This window comes from Xenopus laevis, chromosome 4L (assembly GCF_017654675.1).
Source record: "Xenopus laevis strain J_2021 chromosome 4L, Xenopus_laevis_v10.1, whole genome shotgun sequence".
Taxonomy (NCBI): domain Eukaryota; kingdom Metazoa; phylum Chordata; class Amphibia; order Anura; family Pipidae; genus Xenopus; species Xenopus laevis.
In genome coordinates, this window is record NC_054377.1 from 109,498,262 (window position 1) to 109,525,640 (window position 27,379).

Consider the following 27,379-nt stretch of genomic DNA (forward strand, 5'->3'; position numbering starts at 1 on the left):
CGAAGTTTCGCCAGGGCGCCGCTAATTCACTAAAATCCGTAGTTGCGCTCAGGGAGGTGAATGGAAAGTGTTAATTCGTCAAGCAAAGCGAAGTTACGCTAGCGATGCCTAATTTGCATACTGCGCCAAGTTAAAGTTGAATGGACGTATATGTAGCAAAAAATACATTACACTACACAAGCCTGGGAAAGCTTCATAAAATAAAATAGAGTTGTTATTTTGCCCTATACATGAGCCCACTGTATAGTTTAGGTGCCATATGTAGGGGGGAAGGAGGTTACCTCCAAAAAAATGTACGATCTTTTTCAGCCTATCACCCTTAAAAAAGGAAAAGACGATAGCGTTTTTTGGGACTTAGAAAAAATTTCAACTTTTTTTGAAGCAAGCCCTATCTACTCTATTGCACTTTGCCTGGTCTGAGGTGGCGAAGGCAAGTCTGGCGCAAGAGGTAACGTTCAGTAAAATGCGCAAGTTAGTGAATTAGCGTAGTAACGTCCCATTCGCCATAGCACAACTTCGCCTGGCGTAAGGGTGCGAAGTAGCGCTAGAGTAGATTCACTTCGCTAGCGAATTTACGCCAGCGCCCCTTAGTAAATCGGCAAAGTAACGAAATGACGTCATGCTGGTGTGGAAGGAAAAGTCTTGCAGGCCCTAGATGGCCCCTCGCATTCCTAAGCCCCCCTCCAAGGTAGACTGAGCAGTTTCAAAGTGCCCATGGGGCCCTTCTATGAACTGTTTCAAGACTACCCAGGAGACAGTGTGCCATCTGAGACGGTCCTTATCAGTAGTATGTTATGTTATCCTTTTGCTTCTAGCAGGTGCCCTGGCCTTGAAGCTCTCCCACTATGTTACTCCCTTCTCGTTCACATAGCTAGCTAACACTAGATAATTGTACACTGAGACACTATGATAGATACTTGGCAATACTCCCTTTTCTCCCTAGAGAGGCCTTTTCCCATTGAAGTTCCTCTCCTGAAGGGTATATAATGTGTGGTCAATCTTTTGTTTCTCAGTTCTGACCTACTTGTGTATCAGAACCCACGGAGCTCGTGTATGTTTATTATATAAATAATAAACTTGGATTATTCCTTTTACCTCGGTGATCTCCGGTTATTGGATTATTCCCTATCAAATGGTGGAGATAATGCGGGCAGGCTCAAGACGCTGACTTCACCCATCCACAGTGAGGACCCGGAGAACTAACGGGACAGGAGTGGCCACACAGGGTAAGCATACCTTGTTCTGTCTCCTTTCTTCTCCGGTTCCAAACGGACAGGGTGTTGCTGTGCAAGCAGCCTGACCCAAGGTGATCACTCGAGGTATCTATGTTTGTCTTAACCATGTGTCCTGTATGAATGTGCATGTGATTGGGGACTAATTGCAAAGTGAAAAAGTTCTAACTTTTCTATACTCTTGCTGCTTATAAGAATTGTACTAACTTACCTGGTCAGACCCCAGTATACCCCAAGATAGTATGCGTACTTGAGGGAAGAGGGCATTTTTTTTTAGTTGAGATGAAATAGGCTCACTAAGGCATTTGGCCAGAATGAGTGTAAGACTCCGTTAGGAGCATCTCGCCCTAGCGGGGAGGATTGTGAACAGAGGCTGATCACCTCTGCGCGTTCACCAAGGAGAGTGAGCGCAAGACAGTCGCTAGGCAGAGTGACTGTAGAGCATTCACCAGGTAGTGTGATTGCTGTTGAATATGGCAAAGATGTAGTGGCTTACTTGCCTAAGTGGAGTACACTTACAGAGAGTAAGTCATTTGCCATTCCTCCCAACGATACATGGGATCACCAGACAAGAGTACAAGCATTTAAGTACATACGCAGCACAGCAGTGATATATCAGAAGCTTTAGCCCCACAGACTTGAGTGGTTGTAACTCATAAGGCATACATAGAGCCGTCAGCCTCCCCACTCTATGATGGGTTGTTTCCCGTAATAGCTCAGAGCAAGAGAGAGGCAGCAAAAGAGGTAAAGGGTCAAGTATGTGCCCTAGAAAGTCAGGAAAGTGCCTAAGAATCAAAGGAAGCTAGAAAGCAAAGAGAGGAACAAGAAAAGTTGATAGCAGAAGGGTTAAGTTAGATAATAGAGAACAGTGAAAAAAAAAAAAAAAAGACAAACAGCTCAGAGATAAGTTCTCTGAAAGTTATAGCTCAGATACAGACGAGCAGGCTGTCCCCAGCCCCACAGCTAAGCTCTACCCCGCCCGTACAATACAAAGTAGAGAAAAAGGGGGGCGACGGGGGACGCTGCAGAAGTGCGTCTAACTAAAAACACACAGATCTTAGAAGGATTTTCAAGATGTTCCACAGCCCCATACTAATCCACACAAATTTGCACAGGAACTCTTGTGTGTCAATGGTGCTCATAAGCCTAATTAGACCAATATATTATTTGTGGTCCAGGGGATTACCAAATGTTAGACAAAATGTATTGAGATACTAACCCTGTTGACCCAGCCCAAGTCGGAGTCTGTTTCCATGCTCTGAAAAGTACAGTAAGCACCAATTTTTTTTCTTTCAGAAGCTTCTTGGGAAATAGTTTTCAAATTTAACCAAGATGCCAAAGAGTCTGCTGTCCAGTATGCTATTACCTTTGTGGTAGGACTACTAAATGATCCTCAAAGTAACCTCAGCATACATAGTCTTGCCTGGAAGCATAAGAAGTTAGAAAAGAAAATTGCCGTTGCCACAAGTTGAGAACTCCTGTCTTAAGCCCCAGCAGGTGTTACTCGTTCAGCAACAGTCTAACAACTTCCAGGATAATTCCCAAAACCCCAGAAACAATAACTAACAGACAGCAGAACAGGTCAGATAACCGTGACAAAAAGACAGTTGTTTGTGTTAATTGTAATAATCAAGGGCATTATGCATATAAGTGCATATCCCCAAAGAAAGCCCTTTCCCTGCAGGAGATGCAGCCCCTTCACATTCCAATGCATCCCTCATAAATCCTGCTTGAAGGTGCGACGCAGCCCCGGTACCAGTATTTCCAAACACTTCTAATCACCATCCAGACCTCCTAATTGAAGTGTTTATTAATTAAAAGACCCTAACTTTGTTTACTGAATACTGGTGCTGCCCGCTCAGTTTTAAAGACTCACTCAAACCTGCCATTATCTGGTAATGTAGTCACGGCAGTGTGAGTTGGAGGAAATCCTATCCCTATGGCAGAAACAAGCCCATCGGAAGTGTCCATTGGTCCTGTATCCACAAAAGCTGCCTTTCTTTTAAGTGCCTCCATCCCTGACAGTTTCATAGGTAGGGACATTCTTTCTAAACCAGTGTGCACCATATACTGTAATCCGGATGCAGTATTTGTGCCTGTCCTGCCTCCATAAGTGTCTGAGATGACCAATGCACTAGATACTACTAATCTTCTGTCACTAAAGGAAATTTCTGAGGAGGAAGATTCTGTACCTCCTAAATTACAATGTGTTTCAAGTGATTTGTGGGCTTTATCACCAACAGATGTTGGGTTCATGTCATCCATCCCACCAGTGTCCATACAAGTAGACCCAAAGGGCCCCCCCCTGCCCAAAATCTCACAGTACCCACTGTCCAGGGCAAAGGTATAGGGGATTTGCCCCATAATTCAAGGGTTACTTGATAAGGGAGTGTTCAAACCATAGGATTGGCCCTGTAAATATGCCCATCTTGCCAAAAAAAAAAAAAAAAAGCCCGGCAAGAATGAGTGGCGGTTTGTTCAGGATCTCAGAGCAGTTAACGAAGTTGTTATTGCAGCCCATCCGGTAGTGCCAAATCCGACTAACAAAACAGGTTGCAGTCATTAAGTACTAAGCCCACACTGGGTCCTCTGACCCTGTAGCACAAGATAATGCCTATGCTGATGTAGCTGCAAAGCAAGCAGCATTGTGTTATAAAATGTTTAAAGCATGTGTTGTAAAAGAACCTTCTCTTCCTGTTCCCTCTAGCGCTGTATTAGCAGCCCTTCAGGACCAAGCAGAGCCTGAGGAGAAGGAACGTTGGCTTAAAGCCGTATGCACACAAACTCCAAGTGGTGATGTTTTTGTTTGGCATTTAGGTGATTGCCCTGTTGCACCCCGTGCTCTGTTACCATATTTGGTTGCTGCCTCACATGATCTCACCCACACTTTTTATGGGGGGATATGTGATGTAGTGTCAGGAATGTGGTTTGCCCCCGGGTTCTCGTCTATTGCAGCCAAGTATGTATAATTATGTTTTATTTGTTTGCAATATAATCTAGGTAAGACTATTTCAACACCTATCAAACACTGACCTAAACCACCGTAACAATTTCAGATATTGCAGATAGATTTCCTACAGTTACCTACATGTTGTACCTATGAATATGTAATTGTTTGTGTTGACCAATTCCCTGGGTCCATTGTAAAAGCTTCAGATGAAGCTATAGCTAATGAGTTAATTGCAGAGATTGTCTACAGTTATGGACTGCCTGAGGTATTATCCTCTGATCAAGGTACACGTTTCATGGGACAGGTAATGTAATTAATCTGCACAAAGACTTTGGGATTCATCAAATGTTACACACCATATCATCCCCAAGCTAGTGGGAAAGTCTAAAGGGTGTTATTAAAAGCAGGCTAAGTAAAGTATGTGCAGAGACTTAACTTGTGTGACCAGATGCCCTTGATATAGTGCTTATGTCTGTCATGCACACTCCCCAAAGGCTAAGTAAACTCTCCCCATATTAAATATTGTTCGGGAGACAAGCACACATGGCTCAGTACTTTCCTTCTACTCATCTTCTTTGCATGAACTATGGAAGAATGACTGAATATGTTTCTCAGTTACATAAGGAACTGACCAAATTGTGTTCTCGAGTTTATTCTTCATTACCAGATCCAGCGGATGTTCTGGAACCACATGCTCTCATTCCAGGAGATTGGATCCTCATAAGGAGACACAGTGCCAAAGATCTTCAACCTCGCTGAAAATGACCATTCCAGGTACTCCTAGTCACAGAAACAGCTGTAAAGGTTGAAGGGAAACCGACATCTCAACTTCCACCTGCGGTGTAAGTGGGGGGAATTGTAGGACATAATAACGCCTCTTTCCCTCCACCACCTAAGTCCCAGGGACCGCTAACGTGCAGTGCAAAAGACGTAGGTCCCCATCGGGTGAAGATCCTCAGCAGCACCATCATGTCTCTGTGTGCCAGATGCTTTGGCCCAAAGCCAGATAAAAGACTTATCATCTGTGTCTCCGTACTGCACATCATTATCTTCGTTGCTGTGCTGACGATAGCACTCATAAAGCCTGCAGGCAACGACAACTCACAAGTAAAAGCCTCACAAACTTCGGAGGCTAATGTGTCGTCAACCGATCAGGTTAAGGTTGTCAAAAGAGACTTATATGCATAACTGTTTGAGCCTAATGATAATGTTTTTTGTTAAAATGTATGTTATAGCAGCATCCACACTATTATTGCTTAATGGATATGTACACATTATCCTTTGTCAGCTCGCAGTATGACATACGTAGCAGAATCTCTATCCTGTCAGGATATAGTTAACAGACCTTGGGGTAATTTGACACTGCTCCAGTTTCATAAAACGGTGTCGCCCAAGATATTGGTAAGTTGGTACACTTATGTTCTGATGGCCTTTGTATCAGCAGTTCCGCTAATCATCTATACCTCCTTACACTTTACCTTCACCTTATTACTTTGTTTGTGGTAAATGTGCCTATCCGTGGCTACCAAAAGGCTCCCATGGTGTATGTATGATTGCTAAATTGCTTCATCCCACCTGGTATATGGAAGCTAAAGATATTAAGATAGCTCAGATTCCAGCACACTTCCTAATGAAGCGTGCATCTTTAAAGGTAAGGCAAGAGCTCTCTTTAACTTCCCCTGAGGTAAATAGATGTTGCATTAAGAAAGCCTTTAGCCTTATGTCTAGTATGTTGTTGCTTGATAACATTACTACTGAATATGACAACAGTTTGAAGAAGGAAGTTCTGCCGCATTGTTTAGTGTTAGATTATCTTCCAGCTAGTCAAGGAGGGTTAGGTACAGTTGTAATTACATTGATGACAAGCACCTGGTAAAGGTTTAGCAGAGGAAGGACATCTTTTTAACCAATCACAAGGAACAATCCATCTTCCCCTGGTTGGACCCATCCACATGGTTCCAAGATATCAGTGTGTGTTGGTGTCATCCTCCTAGTCATCTATTGTCTACCTAACACCATTTGTTGCTGTTGTTCTTGCTGTACCTCCTTATTGTCTCACTCTTTTCTAAAGGCAAGCTCTTCTAAACCTGTTCTGTTCTATCCTAAGAACACTAAAAGTCTAAAAATTGACTTCAATGAACCACCACAGTGTATGAACATTATATACCAGATGTATTCTCATATAGGTTGTATGCATTGCATTTATAAGGTATGCTATGTTTAATTGTTTGTTTTGTATTATGGTTGTCAGAAGAACTGACAAAACGGGGGATTGTGGAAGGAAAAGTCTTGCAGGCCCTAGATGGCCCCTCGCATTCCTAAGCCCCCCTTTTAGGTAGACTGAGCAGTTTCAAAGTGCCCATGGGGCCCTTCTATGAACTGTTTCAAGACTACCCAGGAGACAGTGTGCCATCTGAGACGGTCCTTATCAGTAGTATGTTATGTTATCCTTTTGCTTCTAGCAGGTGCCCTGGCCTTGAAGCTCTCCCACTATGTTACTCCCTTCTCGTTCACATAGCTAGCTAACACTAGATAATTGTACACTGAGACACTATGATAGATACTTGGCAATACTCCCTTTTCTCCCTAGAGAGGCCTTTTCCCATTGAAGTTCCTCTCCTGAAGGGTATATAATGTGTGGTCAATCTTTTGTTTCTCAGTTCTGACCTACTTGTGTATCAGAACCCACGGAGCTCGTGTATGTTTATTATATAAATAATAAACTTGGATTATTCCTTTTACCTCGGTGATCTCCGGTTTTTGGATTATTCCCTATCACTGGCGAATTTGCGCTAGCGTTAGCCACTTCGCGCTTTAGTGAATTTGCCCCTCAGAGTGGATGGTTTCCCTCTATAATAATATGCAGGAGTGGTAGAATAAATCAAGAGCAAGGAATGGATGCAAATATTATGTTAGAAGATTTTATTTAGTTTCATTTTTATTATAGATTTACATACAATTACATACACAAAAGCAACATGAATTAACATTTGCAAAGCAGCATGCACATCTTTATTACAATGTTATTACAATGTTAACAATAGAGTAAAGAAGAGAGAGAAGAAAAGAAAGGCTAGAAAAAGAAAGAGTAGCATCATGAAACTATTCCAATGTTCATTTATAATCCTCAGACTCCCTGAAAAGAAACATTCTTATATTTTAATGTGGCCCAAAAGACCTGGATTCTGGGGACCAGAAAAAAATGTTGTCAAATCTGAGAAATTTCCTTGAGCCTTTACTGTATCCTAGTCATTTAAAGAAGTAGATATGTGAAGTCACAGTTAAAACTGTGTTTACTCACAGAAAAGGCTCACAATAGAATTCTGCGTGTTTCTGTTTCCACCCAGTCCATTGTCAAGCTTGATATATGCAGAAAAGAGACACGATTTGGATGTTTAACCTCCTCATTTTAGTCGAAATGCTTTTTGAAAAGCAAACTGTCTCCATAATTTATTTACATGTTTTTTTATGATAGCACAAAAACAACATTTTAGTAAAACAGAAATCCATTGTTGAGTTTCCATCTGTTTTTTTAATTTTAGGTGACAGTGGCATTGATAAGCCTTTTTGAAACTATCTTGCTTAGTTATCTCAGTTACAAGGTAAGCATTCTTTTATTTGTTCTGGCTGTTTGTATCCTATTTCCTTCTGTAACATTTATTGTTTTTGTTATGGTTTTACATGTCAGACCAACATGAAAAAATACAAGGACAATTTGATTTACCCGCAGTCTAACACAGGGATCCCCAACCTTTTGAACCTGTGAGCAACATTCAGAAGTAAAAGGAGTTGGAGAGCAACACAAGCATGAAAAATGTTCTTAGGGTGCCAAATAAGGGCTGTGATTGGCTATTTGGTAGCCCCTATGTGGATTGTGAACCTACATTGAGGCTCTGTTTGGCAATGTCCCTGGTTTTTATACAACCAAAACCTGCCTCCAAGCCATAAATTAAAAAATAAGCACCTGCTTTGAGGCCACTGAGAGCAACATCCATGGGGTTGGAGAGCAACATGTTGCTCACGAGCTACTGGTTGGGGATCACTGGTCTAACAACTTAAAGGGCAAGTCAACCCCAAAATAAAAATGACACATTTTCTATAGTTATTTATATATGTAATGCTATTGAAAGCAATGTGTGTCAATGTTTTTTATTTAGGGTTGACTTGCCTTTAAGTTTCCAGGGACGCATTAACATTGAAAGAGTGAAAAACTGAGTCAGTATAAACCTGTTACAAAAAAGAGTTTAGTTCTTTTAGAACTTTTAAGCTCCCTCTCATATACTCATATATAAAGTGTAAAGATATTCTGTAAATATTCTGCAAATCTGTACATAAATATGTGTCTACAATAAGCATACAGAGTACACACAAAAACAACTACTATTGTTTATATAAATAAGCTGCTGTGTAGCAATGGGGGCAGCCATTCAAAGGAGAAAAGGCTCCGGTTACACAGCAGATAGTAGATAAGCTCTGTAGAACACAATGGTGTTATCTGTTATCCACTATTTAACCTGTGCCATATAGCCTTTTTTCAATTTCTACTCAGCAGCTTGTTTATATGAACTATAGTAGTGTTTCTGAAGCAAACACACCAGTTTACCAGGGCAGGGCAACACTACCTGATATTTTGATTACTTTAAAACACTTAGATTTTTTGGTTACTGTTCCTTTAACATTTAAAAACAAAAATGCACCACCCTTTAGGATGCTTACTGACAGATTGCCATTGAGTTTATGCCTAGGTTAGCTCCAGAATATTCCGGCTTAATGGAGAGGCTTTGAAAAAGGGGGGGGGGTTCTAAAAATGTGCCCATGTTTTGACTTTCTAAATGTTTTGTCTCCAAAGGGAAATATTTGGGAACAGATTATCCGAATACCCTTTATTTTAGAAATGGTCAACACTGTGCCATTTATTGTTACTGTAAGTATAAGCAATGTTGCAAAACTGCTGTGTGTACCCATTTTTAGTTATGTATTTCTATATTAGTGTAATATGTTTATATGTGTTTCTCGAGGGTCAAATGTAGACAGCCTGATTTTTTTATGTTCCATGATGATGACAGAAAATTAGTATTAAAAAGTCCAGTTGTGCTGAATCCGTGTTTACCTTGTTACAGAAAGTGTTTTGTGTCTCTCTCTGTGCTACCAATTCTTTGGTTCTTTTGTCATGCAGTTGTGATGTGCTGATTGACCCAAAAACCCACTGTGACCACCGGTTGGGCAGGCTTGGGTTGAAATTTGACCAACCATTGCAGGTTAGGGTTGGGTGCAGGTCAGACTAAGGAAATACACTCCTCCACTTCTCTGCAAGATGCACTGTTTTGGAACCTGTCACGCACAGGGTAAATTTACTAAGCGGCAAGAATTTGCCAGCAATGGGTTCGCAGCCATAGCAACACTTCACCAGGCGAAAATTCGCTTAGACAATGCTGATTTACTAAAATGCGAATTTGCGTCCAGGGTGCCAAACGTTGACGGATTTTCGCTAGCGTTACTAGTGTTCAATTCTGCCTAGCGCAACTTCGTTAGAGGTCTTCAGTCAGGATAATTTGGATAGGCCGGAAATTTAAAGTTGAATGGACGTATATGTTAAAGCAAATACATTACATTACACATGTCCAGGGAACCTTAATAAAGAAAATAGAGTTGTTATAATGCCCTACACATGAGCCCACTGTATAGTTAATGTTCCATATGTTAGAAAATGTATGGGGGTTACCCAAAAAGGTAAAGACTTTTTTCTAAGGACTTTTGCAGGCTATCACTCTGAAAAAAGGAAAAGACGCCAGCGTGTTTTGGACTTAGAAACTTTTTCCACTAAAAGATATGATTTAAATAACAGAAGATTGAGAAGATCTATGCACTCCAGTGCACTTCGCCTGGTGGAGGTAACGTTCAGTAAAATTCGCATCTTAGTGAATTTGCGGAGTAAAGTCCATTGACCAGAGCGAAAATTCGCCTTGTCACTTTGCCCTTTAGTAAATCTGCCCTTTAGTGTATAGAGAGAGAAGGCGTGGGTTTGGGTTAGGTGGGTGTGGGTTAAGGTTTTGCAGGATAGGGTCAGGGTGTGGGTTGACCGCACAGTTTATGTTTTCCCATTAAAGCCCATTATCCAGCTTCATTGCAGTACTGTTACTGTTTGCTACAATGTAATTAAGTGGGGGAAGCCCTGAGAAATCTCTCATAAAAACCTAATGGCAGATGGTATTAATGATGTTTAGTTGAGGCAGAGCAAAGTAAACCACAAAAAACATAGTAATCACATTGGGAGGAGATGCCATATCTCCAAAGGCTTAACTTTGGCTGTATATGATGGATTACTGATATCTCTATTAAACTTAGAAAGTCATTATGTAGAATCATTATGAATAGAATAAAGACAGCACAAAAGAAGTATTGTACCATGGAATGCAATTACTTTGGCCTTTTGGGTTGTCTACAAAGATATATTTTATTAGGTGCTTTAAAAGTATCCCTTTGGTTTCTTTTTTCATGTTGTATAAAATGATATCATAAAACCATCTTCTTTTTACAGCCTTCTATTTTGAAATCTCATTACTTTTCCATTTGTTCAGTGTCAGTGGGTAATAGTAGTGGCACCAGAAATGTCACAGACAACCCATTCAAAATAAGCTCAAAGTGATTTAGTTAAGAGATATTCTCATATACTCCATATATTCCATTAGCTGCGTCTAACTGGCAACTTGCTAATGGGATGTAAGAGACTCTTGAGTTGTAAGAATGCTAACTCTGATTAAGTCCTAAATGAACAGTAGATCATATTTGCCTCTTTATTCTGCATTAGGTGGAAACTGTTACTTGAGTACCTAAGAAGAAGAGCAGGCTGGAAGTGTGGCCCTGCATTTGCTTGTGTTTTTAAGGGTCTTCCAGTCTTTATACAATATACTGAATTCAGGGGAAGGGTACTGACAAGTCCATAGGATTAAGTGCCCTCTTTTTTTGCAGTTTGCATCTTGCAGACTGAGACATTGATGTAGAATTGAGTACAGATAGTTGTGCTGTACTGTGTGTTAGGCATTGCCTGTATTTTCTAGTGTTGCATTCAGAGGGACCATAGATGTGTGACACATGGGTGTCCCTTAAAATGCCACTAGATGTGCAAGCTACTGTGGTGCCCCATAGGGATCCGCATTGATGGGTGTGGTATTGGTAAATAGTCCCTAACAACATAGTTCTTTATAGGGCGTGAGTAACAGCCTGCTGCATTGGTGGGGATTTAGTATTTTTTTTTCTGAGCTAATGCAGCTATTAACCAAATGACAACATTTAAGGCAAGCTTTGCACATGTTGTTGGGCTTAACAAAGTGGAGATGATTCTATCAAAATGTTGCTACAGTTTTTTCACATCATTTATTTCCATGAATAGCAAAGCCCATAATTCTCCTTTCTATAAATTCAAGTAAAAAATTTACTTTTTGCTGGTCAAAGGCCCACTTAGATTTCCCTAGATTCATTTATCATGAACTAGATTCATTTACTGTGAACACAAATACTTATGATAAGGCATTAAAAAGAGCCTTTGCCAAGATGATATGATCACAACCCACAACCCTACTTTTCTTTCTGCTTGCTACATTTTGTATTTGTGTAGAGCAAAACATGGGCAACACACATATTCCAAACTGCTCTCTGTGGCCAAGTGGATTTTTATGTAGTGCCCCTTCTGTATACGGTCAGCCCACATTAGTCTGACTCATAAATGTCAGTTTCATATGAATGTTCTGTATGTGGCTCTTTACCTTTTCCTGCACTGTATATTCTTCCAGAAATAAATCTGGAAGCAGAAAGCTGTTCTCCTTGCTGCTATTGGTGACAATTCAGATATCAATATAAATGTGGTTTCTTTACCCTTTTACAGTTAAAAAGATATAAGGGTTACATAAAAGATAAAACACCATGTGATGCCAATATTGGTATCACTGCCTCTAGGTACAGCTAACTACAAGACTATTTTTTAAACTCTGTGGTTTAATTATAGAGTTTAAGTAACCTTCAGGCATCAAGATATTTCTTCTGATGCAGAGCATAATCATTCCTTGTTTTTTTAGTTTGGTATAACTTTACTAACACTTTCCAAATAAGCTATACTTAAGTATACTTGTAATACTTTACAAATACAGATATGGGAGCCGTTATCCGGAAACTAAAACAGTATATAGTACACGATCCAAACTAAGATATAATTTATTTTAAATGAAACAACTCAAATGCAGTTGAACTGCAGACTTTCAGCTTTAGTTCAGTGGGTTGAACAAAAAGATTGCATAAAAATGTGAGGAAAAAAAGTAAAAAAAAATGTCAAAAGATTTATGGACCTCACTGTATATCCTTATTAAATGTGATCAGGGTGCTGTTACCATAAAGCGAGTTAAAAGAGCCGCTCCTCAGAACTTTAAGAGCTGAATTTCCAGTTCCAATTTTGCTCTCTACACTAGCGATATGGCCTACCTAGACCTGCTCCAGCATAGAAAAGGTAAGCACTGGGGAGAAAGGGGGGTCATCACAGGAGCCACCTCAGGAGGCTCAGGGGACAGATTCACCTCTGAAGGTGATGTTAATCGGTGCTTAGTAATATCACTTGTGCTATACAACTCAGTGAAGTGTTCTATTTTAAAATGAATGTGCTCCCTGTTTTATAATTGAAGTCACTCAATAATTCCATGACTTAAAAACACTCACGTCTTCTATATGAAACTCATGGGATCAAAATTAAATGCTGCAACTTTTGACCCACTTTAACCCGTAAAAAGACCCAGAAAAAAATAGTTGGTAATGAGGAAATCACCTATAATAGAAATATAAATATGATATTAATTTAATAAACAAAAACACATAAACTTTTCTCCTGCTTTAATTGTTTGCAGAGAATTTTTCTCAGATTCAATAACAAACTAGAGAATACTTAAGGTCTCCCAGCAGTTTTTACCGTGTTATTAACACTTTCCTCGTTGTCAGGAAAACAGGTCCTATTCCAGTAAGGATTAATTAGTTTGGATCAAGTACAATCTACTGTTTATTATTACAGAGAAAAAGGAAATCATTTTTAAAAATTTGGATTATTTGATTATAGTGAAGTCTATGGGAGACGGCTTTTCCATAATTTGGAACTTTCTGGATAACTGGTTCCTCAATAACGGATCCCATACCTGTAAAAGACGGTAACGGAAAAATATTCGCAATGCCAAAAGTTATGCCTCCGTACAAACAAATTTTGCTTTGTGCGAGTTTAATATAGTTTTTGCGAACTTGGAAACTGTTGAGCGACCACTTCCAGTAAAAGAAAGTTTGCCAATTTTATAGTTTGCGCCAGTGCGCAGTGAATATAATAAAACTTCTTACTGAAAAAGTTATGTTTGATCCAAAATATTACGACACCTTCAAGCACTTCTTAAAAGTGGGCAATTGCAATGAAAATTCACAATGCAATAACAGTTTAAAGAAGAATATTACATTGCGAAATGCACATTTTTATTCTTATTTGTGCAAATTGTTTTGCTTGTACAACCTTTGACTGTGGAAGCAGTAGGGTGCTCTGTGTTTGGCACATTTAGAGGAAGACACTCAGAAATGTACACATGCAGCAACAGAGATCAGAATCTTTCCTTTCAACAATTTTTAGTTATTTGACCTCAGATGAAATAACCGCCAGCAGAGCTTTTGATGCCTCAGGTCTTTACGGTGCATCTAAAGTGTTGTAACAATTTTGTGCACAGTAATTTCATCTATAAAAATCTTCTGTTTCCATTAAAAGATATTAACCAGGGATGACTATACGCCTCTTCAAATCACCTAGAAGCTGTGCAATAAATCTTAGGAATCAATGACCCTTATAACTACAGAACATGAGCAAAAGGTTGTACAGATTTAGCTTTTAGATTTGAAGATGCCATTACATCAAAAGACAAACTGTAACAGTTTTCTGCCTTAGAAATATTCCTAATTATATCTTATAAACTAAATTCTCATGTCTGCTCTACAGACACCATTGATGTAGCCCTTTTATATTAGAAAGCTAAAAAATAGTATATGTTTGTTCTTCTTTTGTTAAATCTGACAATATGAGTTTTTGTTTTCAAATAAAAGAATGCAAATTGGGGTTAGTCATTACCGTAACTGGAAATAACTTAATACAGGTATGGGACTCATTATCCAGAATGCTCAGGACCTGGGCTTTTCCAGAAAATGGATTTTCTGTAATTTAGATCTTAAGTGTACTAGAAAATCTTGTAAAGGTTAAATAAACCCAATAGGCTGGTTTTGTTTCCCATAAGGATTAATTATATCTTAGTTTTATTATTACTATGAAAAAGGAAATCATTTTTAAAAAATGTAATTATTTGGAAAAAATGGAGTTCTGTAATTCAGAGCTTTCTGGATAATGAATCCCGTACCTGTATTGGATATGTTATCCATAATCCTTGGGGGTTTCCTGATAAAGGGTCTTTCCGTAATTGGGCTTTCTATATCTTAAGTTTAGTAAAAAAAAAAATTATGGATTTATTTTTGCTTAGTTAGGATTAAGTCTTGTATTATTAAAGAGAAAAAGGAAAACAATTTAAAAATTAAAATTATTTGCTTAAATGGAGTCTATTGAAGTTGGCCTTCCTTGATTTCTGGATAGCAGGTTTCCAGATCCCATACTTTATGCATTACAATTAGACTTTATTTTGTCCTTTCAGATTTTCTGGCCGCCTCTAAGAAATTTGTTTGTTCCTGTTTTCCTAAATTGCTGGCTGGCTAAACATGCCCTGGAAAATATGATTGTAAGTATCAAAAGTAAAGATAAACATCTACAAAAGCTTATACATATATATGTTTGTATTTGTTTTTAATTCATTTTGAATTGGTTACCTGGGCTATATCCAATTTTTTATACAATTTAGATGTGTACCTTGGCTATGTATAGAACGGTAGAAATGTTATATTGTTGGCATTATATGAATATAAGTATTTATAAAAAAGTTACCAAAATTGTAAAAAACTGAAGTTCTTGACACATTTTTTTAAAATGGATCGGGAACAAATCTGCTATTCCTGTGTATTAACATACACATCATGCACACTGCGTAAACCAGAGCTAGTTATTATATAAGAAATAAATTCATTCATGCATAAACACTTTTTGTCTCTTGTCTTCACTATCAAGATTTATTAATTTTTCCAATCAGATTTTGGATGTGGATGAGGTTCCCATCATAATTTAAAAAGGACCCATAGAAACTCATCTGCAGGATAATATGGATTAGTAAATATAGGTATATTTACTAGTTCCCAGTATCTTCTATGGATACTAAGAACATGGTCCGAGTGGCACAACTGTGGTTCTCGGAAATCAGAAATGACATATTTCCTGCGTAATCCTTGATAGATTTATTTTAAATAAACCATACATATCCCTGACTAATTTATTATTTTTGCATTTGTATACAGTCAGTACCTGTCAAAAGGTGCATTATCCTAAGGGGCAGATTTATCAAAGGTCGCTGTTTTTTGTACTTCGACTAGGGAATAGTCCAAATTCGATTTGCATTTGAAAAAAATTTGAAAATTGGAATATCGAAATTTATCATGTACTGTCTCTTTAAAAATTCAACTTAGACCATTCTCCATCTAAAACCTGGCAAATTGCTGTTATAGTCTATGGGGGACCTCCTAGAACCTACTTGGAGTCAATTGGTGGACTTTGCAAAAATCGAAGGGGTTTTTTTTGGGAAAAACTTTGAATCGAATTAGATCTAATGCGCTATTCCTTCGATTCGTACGATTCTAATTCGGCCGAATAAGGACCTATTCGATCGAAAACTGACCTATTCGACCAAAAAAAACATTTGACTTAATTTCGGTTGGCCTTTTTGAATTTGGATTTTGAAGTTTTTTCACTTTGAAATTTGACCCTTGATAAATATGCCCCTTAATGTCCGGTTTGATGTTTTTCAGAATGATCTTCACAGAGCAATCCAACGAACACAATCTGCAATGTTTAATCAAGTCCTTATTTTGATATCAACATTGTTATGCCTTATTTTTACCTGGTAAGTAAATAAGATTCATTTTAAGATTGATAGTGTAATGAGCTCGTTATTAGGAACCTTGTGTAGTGAGCGGTACCTTTGGATGCACAGGTGTTCACCGACACCCTTTTGGGGCCCAGGCTTTCTGCTGCGGAAGCCAACAAGGAAGTACGTAGCAAGAACGTAATCGAGGTACCGGCAGGGAAAAAGAGAAATCGTAGTCGGAGTCAGGCGAAGAGTTCAAGGCAGGCGGCAATAATCATAGTCAAAAGATCAGGCAAAAAGTCAAAACCAGGATATCAATAAACAGGAATATGCTTGAGCAGGAACAGATAAACTGATGCCTAGCTTGGGGACTTTAAAAATGGAGATTGGGCTTTTTATGAGAGATTTGGCGCCAAAGTTTGAAATCCGCACACAAAGATGACATCATGACGCTCGGCATCAAAATGTGAGTGTCCTGACGCTCATCGGCAAATGGCAGCGACGTGACGCTGGTGTCCATTAGCTCTTGATGATGTCAACGCCGGATGCCTCGCCCCTTGAGACATATGTTAAATATATGTTGGACATTGGTATGCATTAAGTCACATGTAACCACAAGCAATTTGTTCATGTGTATGATTCTTTTCCTACTCATCATCAGCATATACAGGCATGTGTGTAAGTTTAGGTTAGTGTTGGAGAGGTTCACATTACACTACATATTTATTTATATGGATTTTTTAGGAAAAAAAACCCCTGCCTTTTGATATATATGTGGTGAATTTATTTTGAATTTCTCTCATCATCGCTGCAGTAATGGTAGGGGAGTAATGCTATCAATGCCTTTTGTAACCTGGGGTTCTTTGGTAGTAATGCTGAACATAAGCCCATTGAACTCAATTCTTTCTATGCTGTCTTATTCAAGACTGCAGTTATTGCATGGCAAAGATCCTTTTATTTTGCCATTTGAGTTATTTTGCTTCTGTTTTTAGACTCTTAACTGGTCCAACACGCTTACAAAGGACAACTGATATTCATTTGTTGTACTGGACTGCTTGTTTTCTTCTATACAGAAGCAAGAAAAAGCTTTTTTGTTTTTCTAGTTTGTTTACCTGCTGGTTATTGCTCAAACTCGTAGGACATGCCCACTTAATTAGGTACAATTGTGCAATCAATAATAGTCAGTTCTCTGCTCATCTTTTTTTTTAAAAAAAAAAAAGCTTCTGAGAGCTCACGACACATCTTAAAATAATAAATTCAATTTAAAAAATAGATCTGTTCCTTCTTTCTACATGCCTCATTTTTTACCAATGCTGTTCTCCACTTGGAGAGCCTCAGAGTTTCCTTTTGGTAATTTTTTTGTTGCTACATAAGTTTTTAAAAACCTCTTTCAATCAGGAACTCAGAGCAAGAATTAAAAGAGGAATTTCAGATTGTATATTAAGACTGAAGTGATATGGGAATTTACTAAAAGCAAATTCCTAGTTTTCTTCCCTCTAACATCTTTATCTATGACCATTTATAAAATGGAATATGTCACATGATAATAGGTGTGAATCCATGGGGAAAACAATTTCCGACTCTTATTAAACTGCTTCAGTCTTGACAGCTTGAACTCTGAGTTGCCTTTCTATGAAAAGTTTATTCTTCTGCACAGTTTGTGTACAAGTGAAGGATAGGTTTAAAAATGATAAACCTTTGTAAATCTTGCTCTTATCTTTCTATAGCATTCTTGAGATTCTGTATTTCCCAACAAGTTAATGTATTTCTTACTAAACTATTAAACACAATCTAACATAAAATATAATTTTATATTAGCTGAGTTTTTTGCATCTGTAATTTTAAGGTAACTATTGTAGCTATATTAAAAGAAGACATACCAAATACCTCTTATAGCTTTTACATTTTCCATCTCAATTAAAATGCTACAATATGCTACAGCAATTCTGAAAAAGTCCTCTTGGATTATGGGAGCATGGAGAATCAATGCATGAGTTCATGAGTTTAGGAAAATCAAATTAAAATCCCATTTAAATTCTTATTTGAGCAATTTATTTTATAAGGGATCCTTTATCAGGAAACCCACTGTCCAGAAAGCTACAAATTACGGGAAGCCCATCTCCCGTAGGGCCATTTTAAGAAAATGATTTTAATTTTTAAAAATGATTTCCTTTTTCTCTGTGATATTAAAACTGTACCTTGTACTTAACGGTAACTAAGCTGTATGAATCAATATTGGGGGCAAAATAATCCTTTTGGGTTTATTTTATGTTTAAATTCTTAGCAATCTTAAATGGGTTGTTCACCTTTGAGTAAACTTTTAATATTCTGTAGAGATTGATATATATTCTGAGACAATTTTCAATTGGTTTTCATTTGTGTTTTTTAAGTTATTTTGCTTATTATTCAGCAGCTCTCTAGTTTGCAATTTCAGCAATATGGTTGCTAGGATCCAAACTATCCTAGCAACAAGGCATTGATATTAATAAGAAGCTGGAATATGAATAGGAGAGGGCCTGAATAAAAGGACAAGTAATAAAGAGTAGCAATAACAATACATTTGTAGCCTTATAAACATGTTTTTAGATGGGGGTCAATGACCTTTATTTGAAAGCTGGAAAAAGTCAGAAGAAGAAGGCAAATATTTAAAAATAATATAAAAATAATAATCAAGGCCAATTGTAACGTAGCTTAGAATTGGCCATTCTATAGTATACTAAACATTGACTTAAAGGTGAACCACCCCTTTAAGGTATGCTGATGTAATTATGGAAGGATTACTTGTCCAGAAAACCACAGGTCCCAAACATTACAGATAATAGATCCTATAGCTGTACTTAATATTATAGGAAGTTGGGAATTCTAGGAAGTGTTTACAGAACTTAAAGCAGATGCTTTTGACAATTTTTGTTAAAGTAGTAGAAGGAGTTTATTTCCTTCTGCATTACTCAAGAATTCTATGTTTTTCTCTTGTGAAATTAAAAATTCATGATAGATAAAATGATACAGCTACTACCAAACATTCCATTTGTCCATATTTACTTATCATACTAATCTATGCTTTTCTAATTGGGGAACTATAGGCCCCACTACTCCCCTTGGCTTTGGCAGCTTTTGGCATACAGAGGGTCATATATTGGGTATCCCTCCTTCATTGGTTACATATTCAGTATAAGGTATGGCATATAGCTCTTCTGCTATAGAAATACAGCTCTAAATCAACAGTGAAGCTAAAGCAGAATAGGCCAACAACCTAAAGGGTATTGATAAGAACCAGCAGATGTGAGCATGAACAAAGGGAAAAGATCTCTCAGTAGGTTAAGTTCAGCAAATGTGTCATTTCGTTTGTGAACATTGTTGGGACATAAACAGGTGTTTTGGTAAATGACACATGGGTGTTACTTGATTTAGCTTGTGGGGAAGTGCTTCTGTGTTATGGATGTCCAGTTAACCTTCAAGCTGTTGGGTTGCCATTCCTATGTATATCAGTATACAATTTCTTCGGCACATCACTTACTTTATTCAGGTGCATTCAACTCCTCAGGTTACTTCTCAGCCAGTTATCACATTCAAATTCCCAAAGGGAGGAAGCACACTAATACCTTCTAAATGCTTTTAAATCATTTTTTCAGCAGAATGTGGCAAAAGCTTTTGGGGGTGCACATCCTTCCTCAGGTGCAATACAAATCCAATGATCACAATTGCGTTAAATACCTTAACACCACGCGACCCATCATGTGATACATTTTAACCCTTCCTTATACATTTCCAACGATCCATATGTATAACACAGTGAATATATGACTCCCTCGGTTCATGAAGAAAAAATTCCATTTGGAAAAATGAATTGCCTGCAATATAACAATAAGTGCTATTAGTCATATGAATCAGGATATTACTTGTATCAATAAATAATGTATAAAAAAAAGCTTGTGCCACATTCTGCTGTATAAATGATTTAAAGGCATTGCTGAAGATATTAGTGTGCTTCCTCCCTTTGGGAATTTGAATGGGTTGTCATTCCTAACATCCCAGGGTAGCCTTTTAGAAATCGCGAGTTACCAACAGCAACATTTAGATGGCGGCAGATTGGGCACTGTTAATATAATTTGCCACTACCAGTGTCTGTAACATTTTTGGGATCTGGGGCAGTTTTACTCAGATGCTTTCTTTTTGGAGTTTGTGATATAACGAGGAACTACATGTTGAGTATTTAAGGGGTTTGCAAGATGCAAGAAATGTAAACGGCAACATATTTGACTAGTTTCTGGAACAGTTAAAGATGGAATGCCTATATTTTGAGTTTCTTTATCAAGGAATATATGTTTTTGAAGTTGCGAATGTTTGAAAGTCAGCCATTATTCAAGCATTACTCCAAATTCCTGAGTAACAATGAATTTCATTTTGGCCTGTCCTGGAATAGGAGTGGGATGCCATCTTTCAATTTCTTTATTTCTGTGAAATAGCAGCCCCTTGTTATTGTAATACCGGAGCTTTCTTTTGCTCTTCCACACTTCTGCATGCAGATAAAATGTAGATATTAAAAAGCACAAGTTAAAAGAACATAACTATTATAAAAGGAGAGAAAAGATTGTTAGGAGAGAAGTAGAGAAGGGATGAAGAAGTATTATACAGATGGAGATGGTGGAGGCATCAGCGAGAGTTATAGAGAACAGGTGAGAAAAAGAAAATAGGGGAGACAAAAAGAGAAAATGGTAGCAGGTTGTGAAATCATGAGGGAACAACATATTATGTAATTAAAAAACATAATAATTAATGTGGGGTATTATAGAATATTTTGGTGTTGTGATGTGCTACAACACACAATACACAGTCAGGGTTCTGTGTGTGCAGACACCAAAGTGGCAGGCAAGAAAAGTCCTATGCACAATTTTCATTTGGGGTCCCTACAGACCACATACTTTGCTAAATCTATGCATACTAGGCATCAAACTGTTCATTAGAAGGAAATATTAAAACGGAACTAGCAAAATGGCTTTGCTTTAAATTGGGTAACATCAGAAAGAGTTTGCTGGTGAGACTTATTCTAACAGTGGGTGTGCCTTATAATTGTAGGAGAAGCTTGTTTTTAGCATGCCACACTACCCACCACTTTTTTCATCATATACGAAACCACAAACAATTCAAAAATATACATATAACATAGAGTCCCAGAGTAGCAATCCTACCACCCAGCTTTATTTCTGGGAGAAACATCAATGATGCCACTAGATCTAGAAAGAACAGGCATTACTCACATACCATCTTCTGCAAAATGTATATCAAATTACCAGTTTGTTGATTCAGTTTTTTTATTGTGAAAAAGCTGTAAAACTTGTTACGTAATATAAGGTATGTTATTTCATTCACTGAGTGATCATTTAAGCAAAGCTGTGAGCAGCAAGGAAGAAGAGAACATGAAGTACTTAATAGAGAAGAGCAAAACAATTCAGCAACTTACTAAATAAACAATTTACTAATATACCGCTGTAACTGGGTTGCTGCTGTTTTTCAAAAACACTTTTTGAAACATTTCAAGTTAAATAATGCTGTACAATATGTGAAGGGCAGCAGGGGTGCTTCGCCAATGAGGCAAGTTGAGGCTGTCGCCTCAGGCAGTAGCGCCCCACTAGGTACCAGGGGCAGCAAAAATGCTTCTCCTGGTACTTTAAGAGCGAATTTCCAGAGGAGGGGGGGCAGCCTCAGGTGGCACAGGGGCCCGGATCGCCCCTGAAGGGCAGCCATAACATACATTGTTTATAAAGAAATAGGGAGGAACAAGAAAATAGTGAGGGTTGATACCAGGCTCATTTATTACCTTAAAGGAGAAAGAAAGGCATCCTGCACTTGGGGGTGCCAAATGTTAGGTACCCCCAAGTGATTGTATAGACTTACCTGAAACCCTGGGCCGGTGCTCCTATCAGCAGAAAACTGCACTGGCCCGGGGTAATACCGGTAAGCACCTTTCTTCAAATTTCCCGGGCAAACACATGCACAGTTGAACAAAATAGCCTTTTTAGTTAAAGCTCAGCCTGGCAAAGAAAGCAGAAGACGAAAGAGAAGTGCTCCTTAGTGCTCACTGGTATAACCCCGGGCCGGTGCAGTTTTCTGCTGATAGGTGCACCGGCCCGGGGGTTTCAGGGCACCCCCAAGTGCAGGATTCCTTCTCCTTTAAGCATATAGGGCAATTTGCGCTTTTCCCTGCAGTCAGTTAAGCATAAAAGCACTTTCATTAAAGGTACTTGCATCCAAATGCACTCTTTGCACTGCTTTATAGTTGCCCTGATTAGTCCTTCCTGACTTCCATTCTGAATCAGGTGCTGCCACCTATTAACTCAAGGAAACCCTGGTGCTACCGTCACATTGGCTCCAGGGTCCACACAGTGCCCTGCCTATATCCCCCACAGTTGTGCAAAAATGATAGGGCACACACATCACTCACATGCTAAACATGAAACTATGCCAGATGTGCTTTCTAAGTATTTGGATCAACTGCATCCGATTTTCTACGAAGTGTACACACAATTGCATTCATTTTGGCAAACAATGATGCTGGAGAAAACCCTGCATTGTGGGGAAAAAACATGGAAGCACAGGATTCGTAAAAGGAGTGGCAAAACAATATGGAACAATTTGATGTTTTATGCTGTCAAATCCTTTTTTTATATTAGTACAGTATCTGTATTTCATTGCAATATAGATGGGAAGCAGTAGTACAGTTGTACAGCGATATTTGTGGTTTCAGCACTGACAGACATATTTGCAGTTCTAAAGGTAGAATTTCACCATGCATTCTGTTTTTCTGAAAAATATATTTGCTATTAAATCCTTAATTGTAGTATCATTTCACCTTCCCATTGATTCCAATGCTTCCACTTCTTTCCTATCATTGTATTTAAACTGAACGTGGAGAATTTCTCAATAAAAGCATGGTGCATAACAAGCATTATACGTGCGTTTGTGTCTCTAAATAGCACCCCTTTGATTGCATGCAAAAATATTTAAACTAATCTGCTCCTTAAAAAAATAATAAAAACTGAAAATCACTAGTGTAACTTTTGCCACTCTTTAGAATAGGCAACTAAATAGGTTTCACAGTAAATAAATACAGCTTTTATATATATACAGGTTTGTTAATTGTAGGTAAACCTCAGTGTCTTCTTTGGCTTCTTAGAATTAGGGATGCACCGAATCCACTTTTTTGGATTCTGCCGAACCCCCGAATCTTTCACAAAAGATTTGGCCGAATACCGAACCAAACCCTAATTTGCATATGCAAATTAGGGGTGGGAAGGGGAAAACTTTTTTTACTTCCTTGTTTTGTGACAAAGTCACGCAATTTCCCTCTCCGCCCCTAATTTGCATATGCAAATTAGGATTCGGTTCGGCTGACAGAAGGATACGGCCGAATCCAAATCCTGTTGAAAAAGGCCCGAACCGAATCCTGGATTCGGTGCATCCCTACTTAGAATCTGTTACTGCAAGCTCCTACCAGTCAAGGCCACAGTCATTTATTGTTCTAATTGTTATATAAATATGTTTAATGTTGCCATTTGCTTATTTCTTTACTACATTGTAACTTGATCAATAAATGCAGTTGTAATACTGTACTTTTACTATTACGTTATTTTGGGTGTATTGCCCCTTTAAGAGTAACTTAAATCTGTGAAACTCTGTGCAAAGCCCTGTGTAATTGCAAGTGCAGTGTTGAAATCCTGGCAGAGAGATTATGAAATCTATTCATGATTACTGGAAGAGACGTCTGTTTCTGTAAATGAGTGCTAATCTTGTTCAGCACATCACAATCAATTGCAAAGTTCAACTTATGTCAACAGCACAATTCTACAGTAATCTTCACTTTCTGTTAACCAGACTTTTCTTCTTTCCTTACCAGGGAACCTGCTATGTCGTGTTTACATGAATTGCATAATTGTTAGTATTCCAAATAACCCTTATGCACACATTACTCCAGAGTCGGACCACTGTTTTCTTTTCAAAAATATCCAAAGTTTTAAAGAAAAAAAAAAACATATTTCTGGTATCCCCGGTATCTAAAATATGGGCAGAATCTAAATAGTTTTATTCCAATATGTTTGTTCAGATCTTAATATATAAGCTTCCATTCTTGCCATATCACTGCCGAGAATCAGAGTCAGAAGTAAAGCGTAAGGTGTGGAATTATGAAAAATGCATAAAGCTCACTTTTTTTTTTCTTTGCACAAGCAGTTAAAGGGGTGGTTCACCTCTAAGTTAACTTTATAGTTTGTTATAGAATTGCCAATCCTAACAACTTTAATTGGGTCTTCATGGTTTATTTTTTATACTTTTTAACTGTTTGCCTTCTTCTTCCATCTTTCAAATGGGGGTCACTGGCTCCATTTAAAAATAAATACACTATAAGGCTACACAGTTAGGGGGTTATTTATTTTAAACCTCAAATTTTTCTGGTCCGGCTTTTTGGGGCAAAACTTTAGTTTTATTATATACCCATGCTGCAAAAAGTCAGAATCTGAAAATTCTGATTCTGTATAAGTCAATGGGAGAGGCACTTACCTCAATTTGAAGTTATTGTGGTCTGTGCTGGATTTAGCCTGAAAATCCAACCTTTTTGGTGGTTTCAGACAAAAACTCAAAAAAATTCAGGAAAAAAGACCAAAAAATTTGAGCGATTTGGGTTTTTGCACGATTTTATAGAGTTTTTTTACGATCAGATTAAATTGAGTTTTTTTATTAATAAATAATCTATAATTGGGCATGGGAGTTGGTCGAGATTTTTTTTCATTAATTATATGAGATAAATTTGGATTTTAGTAAATAACCCCCTTATTGTTATTGCTACTTTCTACTATTCATCTATCTATTCAGGCCTTTCCTATTTATATTCCAGTCTCTCCTTTAGGGTCATTTGGACCCTAGTAACCAGACTGTTGAAACTGCAAATGATAGAGCTACTGAATAAAAAGCTAAATAACTCAAAAACCTCAAATAATAGAAAACGAAAACCAAATGCAGATTGTCTCAGAATATATCCCTCTACTTCATACTAAAAGTTAATTCAAAGGTGAACAGCCCCTTTCATTTGCATGAGATTTCTAGTAAAATTGTGCTTAGTGGGTCATCCTAAGGCAATTTGCAGTCAGTTAATATTTTTATTTTTTGTTGTTTTTGAAATATTTAAAATCTTCTTCTGTAACTTTGAGGTTTAGAAATTCAACTCCTTTGTAGCTGCAACAGCTTAGTTACTTGAACACCCAAGCAGCACTTTAGAAGTTAGAATCAATCAGAGAGGGTAGAAAAAGAAAAATAAACAATGAAAAAAAGATTAGCATGAAATATAAATACACACAGTTGATCTGTTGTTAGGTTGCCAGGTCAGTGACCCTCAACAACTAAATAACATTTTCAGCTTCAGGCTAGAATGAATATTTAGAGTACTTGGATTGTAGGCTCTACAGGGATTTCCTTACCTCATTTTTAAAGATTTTTTAAAAGAAATTAATTTAATTCCATCATACACCCACCACATAAAATGAGATCTATATGTATTCTGAAAATCAATGTGGCATCAATGTATGAGGCTCACTAACCCTATAAACTGTACAGCATACAGGTTAGTGAGGCAGGAATACTGTCAAATAAAATGATAGGAGCCAGAATAACTTATATTGTAATATTTATGCCTCCCACAATGTCCTTCTCTGATATATATATCCTGTCTGCCAGTGTCTAAATGCTCCATGTGATTGCACACATGTGAAGGTGATATGGAAAAGATGAATAACCATTTCCCTTCTAGTACAGGGAATTAGAGCTTAGGATATACAAGTATCACTGATATCAGGGTAAGGGACAGTATTGAAAAATGGGGTTTCTGGTCCCTAAAAGATGAATACAGGTATGGGACCTGGGGTTTTCCAGATAATGGATTTTTTTTTCTGTAATTTGGAACTTCATACCTTAAATCTGTTAAAAGCCATTAAAACATTAAATAAACCCAATAGGAATGATTTCCCACCATTAACGATTCGTTATATCGTTGGGATCAAGTACAAAATACTGTTTTGTTATTACAGAGAAAACGAAAATATGTTTTAAAATGTTGAGTTATTTCATTAAAATGGAGTCCAAACTTTCCATAATTCAGAGCTTTCTGGATAATGGGTTTCCGGATAATGGAACCTATACCTGTATGATCAAGGGGTCCTTGCTAGGCGTTTGGTGATCTGACGTGAGAAAAACAGCCATGGATGAAATAGAAGTTACAGAGCTAGACACAAGCAAAAGAAGCCGATGAGAAAGGGCAAATAAATAAAGACAACCCCAAGAAAATAAAAATGAGTTGTTAAATTTGCATTATATGTCAAATAATAAAACTGATAACTACTGGAATTAGAGCAGAATTTGTAGGATTCTATCTATTTTATAGCAGAAAAGATACAAGTACAAGGGATCGTAGTGATGTATACAATTCCATTGATCTATATTTTGTTTAATACATCTTTATCTTCCCCAAAAAGCACAAAGACCATTCTCAATAGTAAGGGATTTGGAGTGATGACACAGCTGACCCTTTAATCTTGGTATGGTATGCCTGCAGCACAACTCACAATATCAAGCAAACCAACCACTGGTTAGAAATGTACTTATAATAAACCTAATAAACTGCATCTTTGAATAAAAACGCCATTGTTCTTGAAGTTGTCAAACAAGTCATTAAATAGCTAGAGATGTATAAACCTTGTGAATTGCATTGTCTTCCTCAGATGCCACCTTAATTACAGAAAGAAAGTGTCTGTCTTTGTTTGGAAATTAATGAATTGTAATTACATTTTCTTGCTAAATGTTAGGGTGTTTGTCAGTCGCTTTGGCACAAGAGCCTCTATTCAAGAGGCAATTAGCTTGAGATTACCAAGGAAGCTTCTTTATTAGATTCTCTCTAAAAGACAGGATTGTGCCTGCCTGGAAAGAGAGTGACAGAGGCAGTAAATTGGTTGTTATAAACTGTCCTTAATTCCCATAGACAGTCCAAATGTTTAACGATTGTTAAATTGGAAATGTACCCTACTCATAGTTTTATTTTGTTTATATATTCTAGGGAGCAAAATGCAACTCTACAGAGTATATTTATAGCCAAACAATCCATTGGTATACAATAAATGGCTTATTTATACAGCCCC

The 27,379-nt window shown here is 37.7% G+C and overlaps 1 protein-coding gene across 3 annotated transcripts in view; it reads left to right on the forward strand.

The window, feature by feature from the left end:
* kcnt2.L (potassium channel, sodium activated subfamily T, member 2 L homeolog) overlaps positions 1-27,379 on the forward strand; it is a 197,144-nt gene that overhangs the window by 87,773 nt on the left and 81,992 nt on the right. For all 3 annotated transcript variants that reach the window (XM_041590633.1, XM_041590634.1, XM_041590635.1), the window contains exons 5-8: positions 7,725-7,784; positions 9,032-9,106; positions 14,886-14,969; positions 16,144-16,238. In XM_041590633.1, the coding sequence (XP_041446567.1) occupies positions 7,725-7,784; positions 9,032-9,106; positions 14,886-14,969; positions 16,144-16,238 (314 nt within the window). The remainder of the gene's footprint in view (positions 1-7,724; positions 7,785-9,031; positions 9,107-14,885; positions 14,970-16,143; positions 16,239-27,379) is intronic.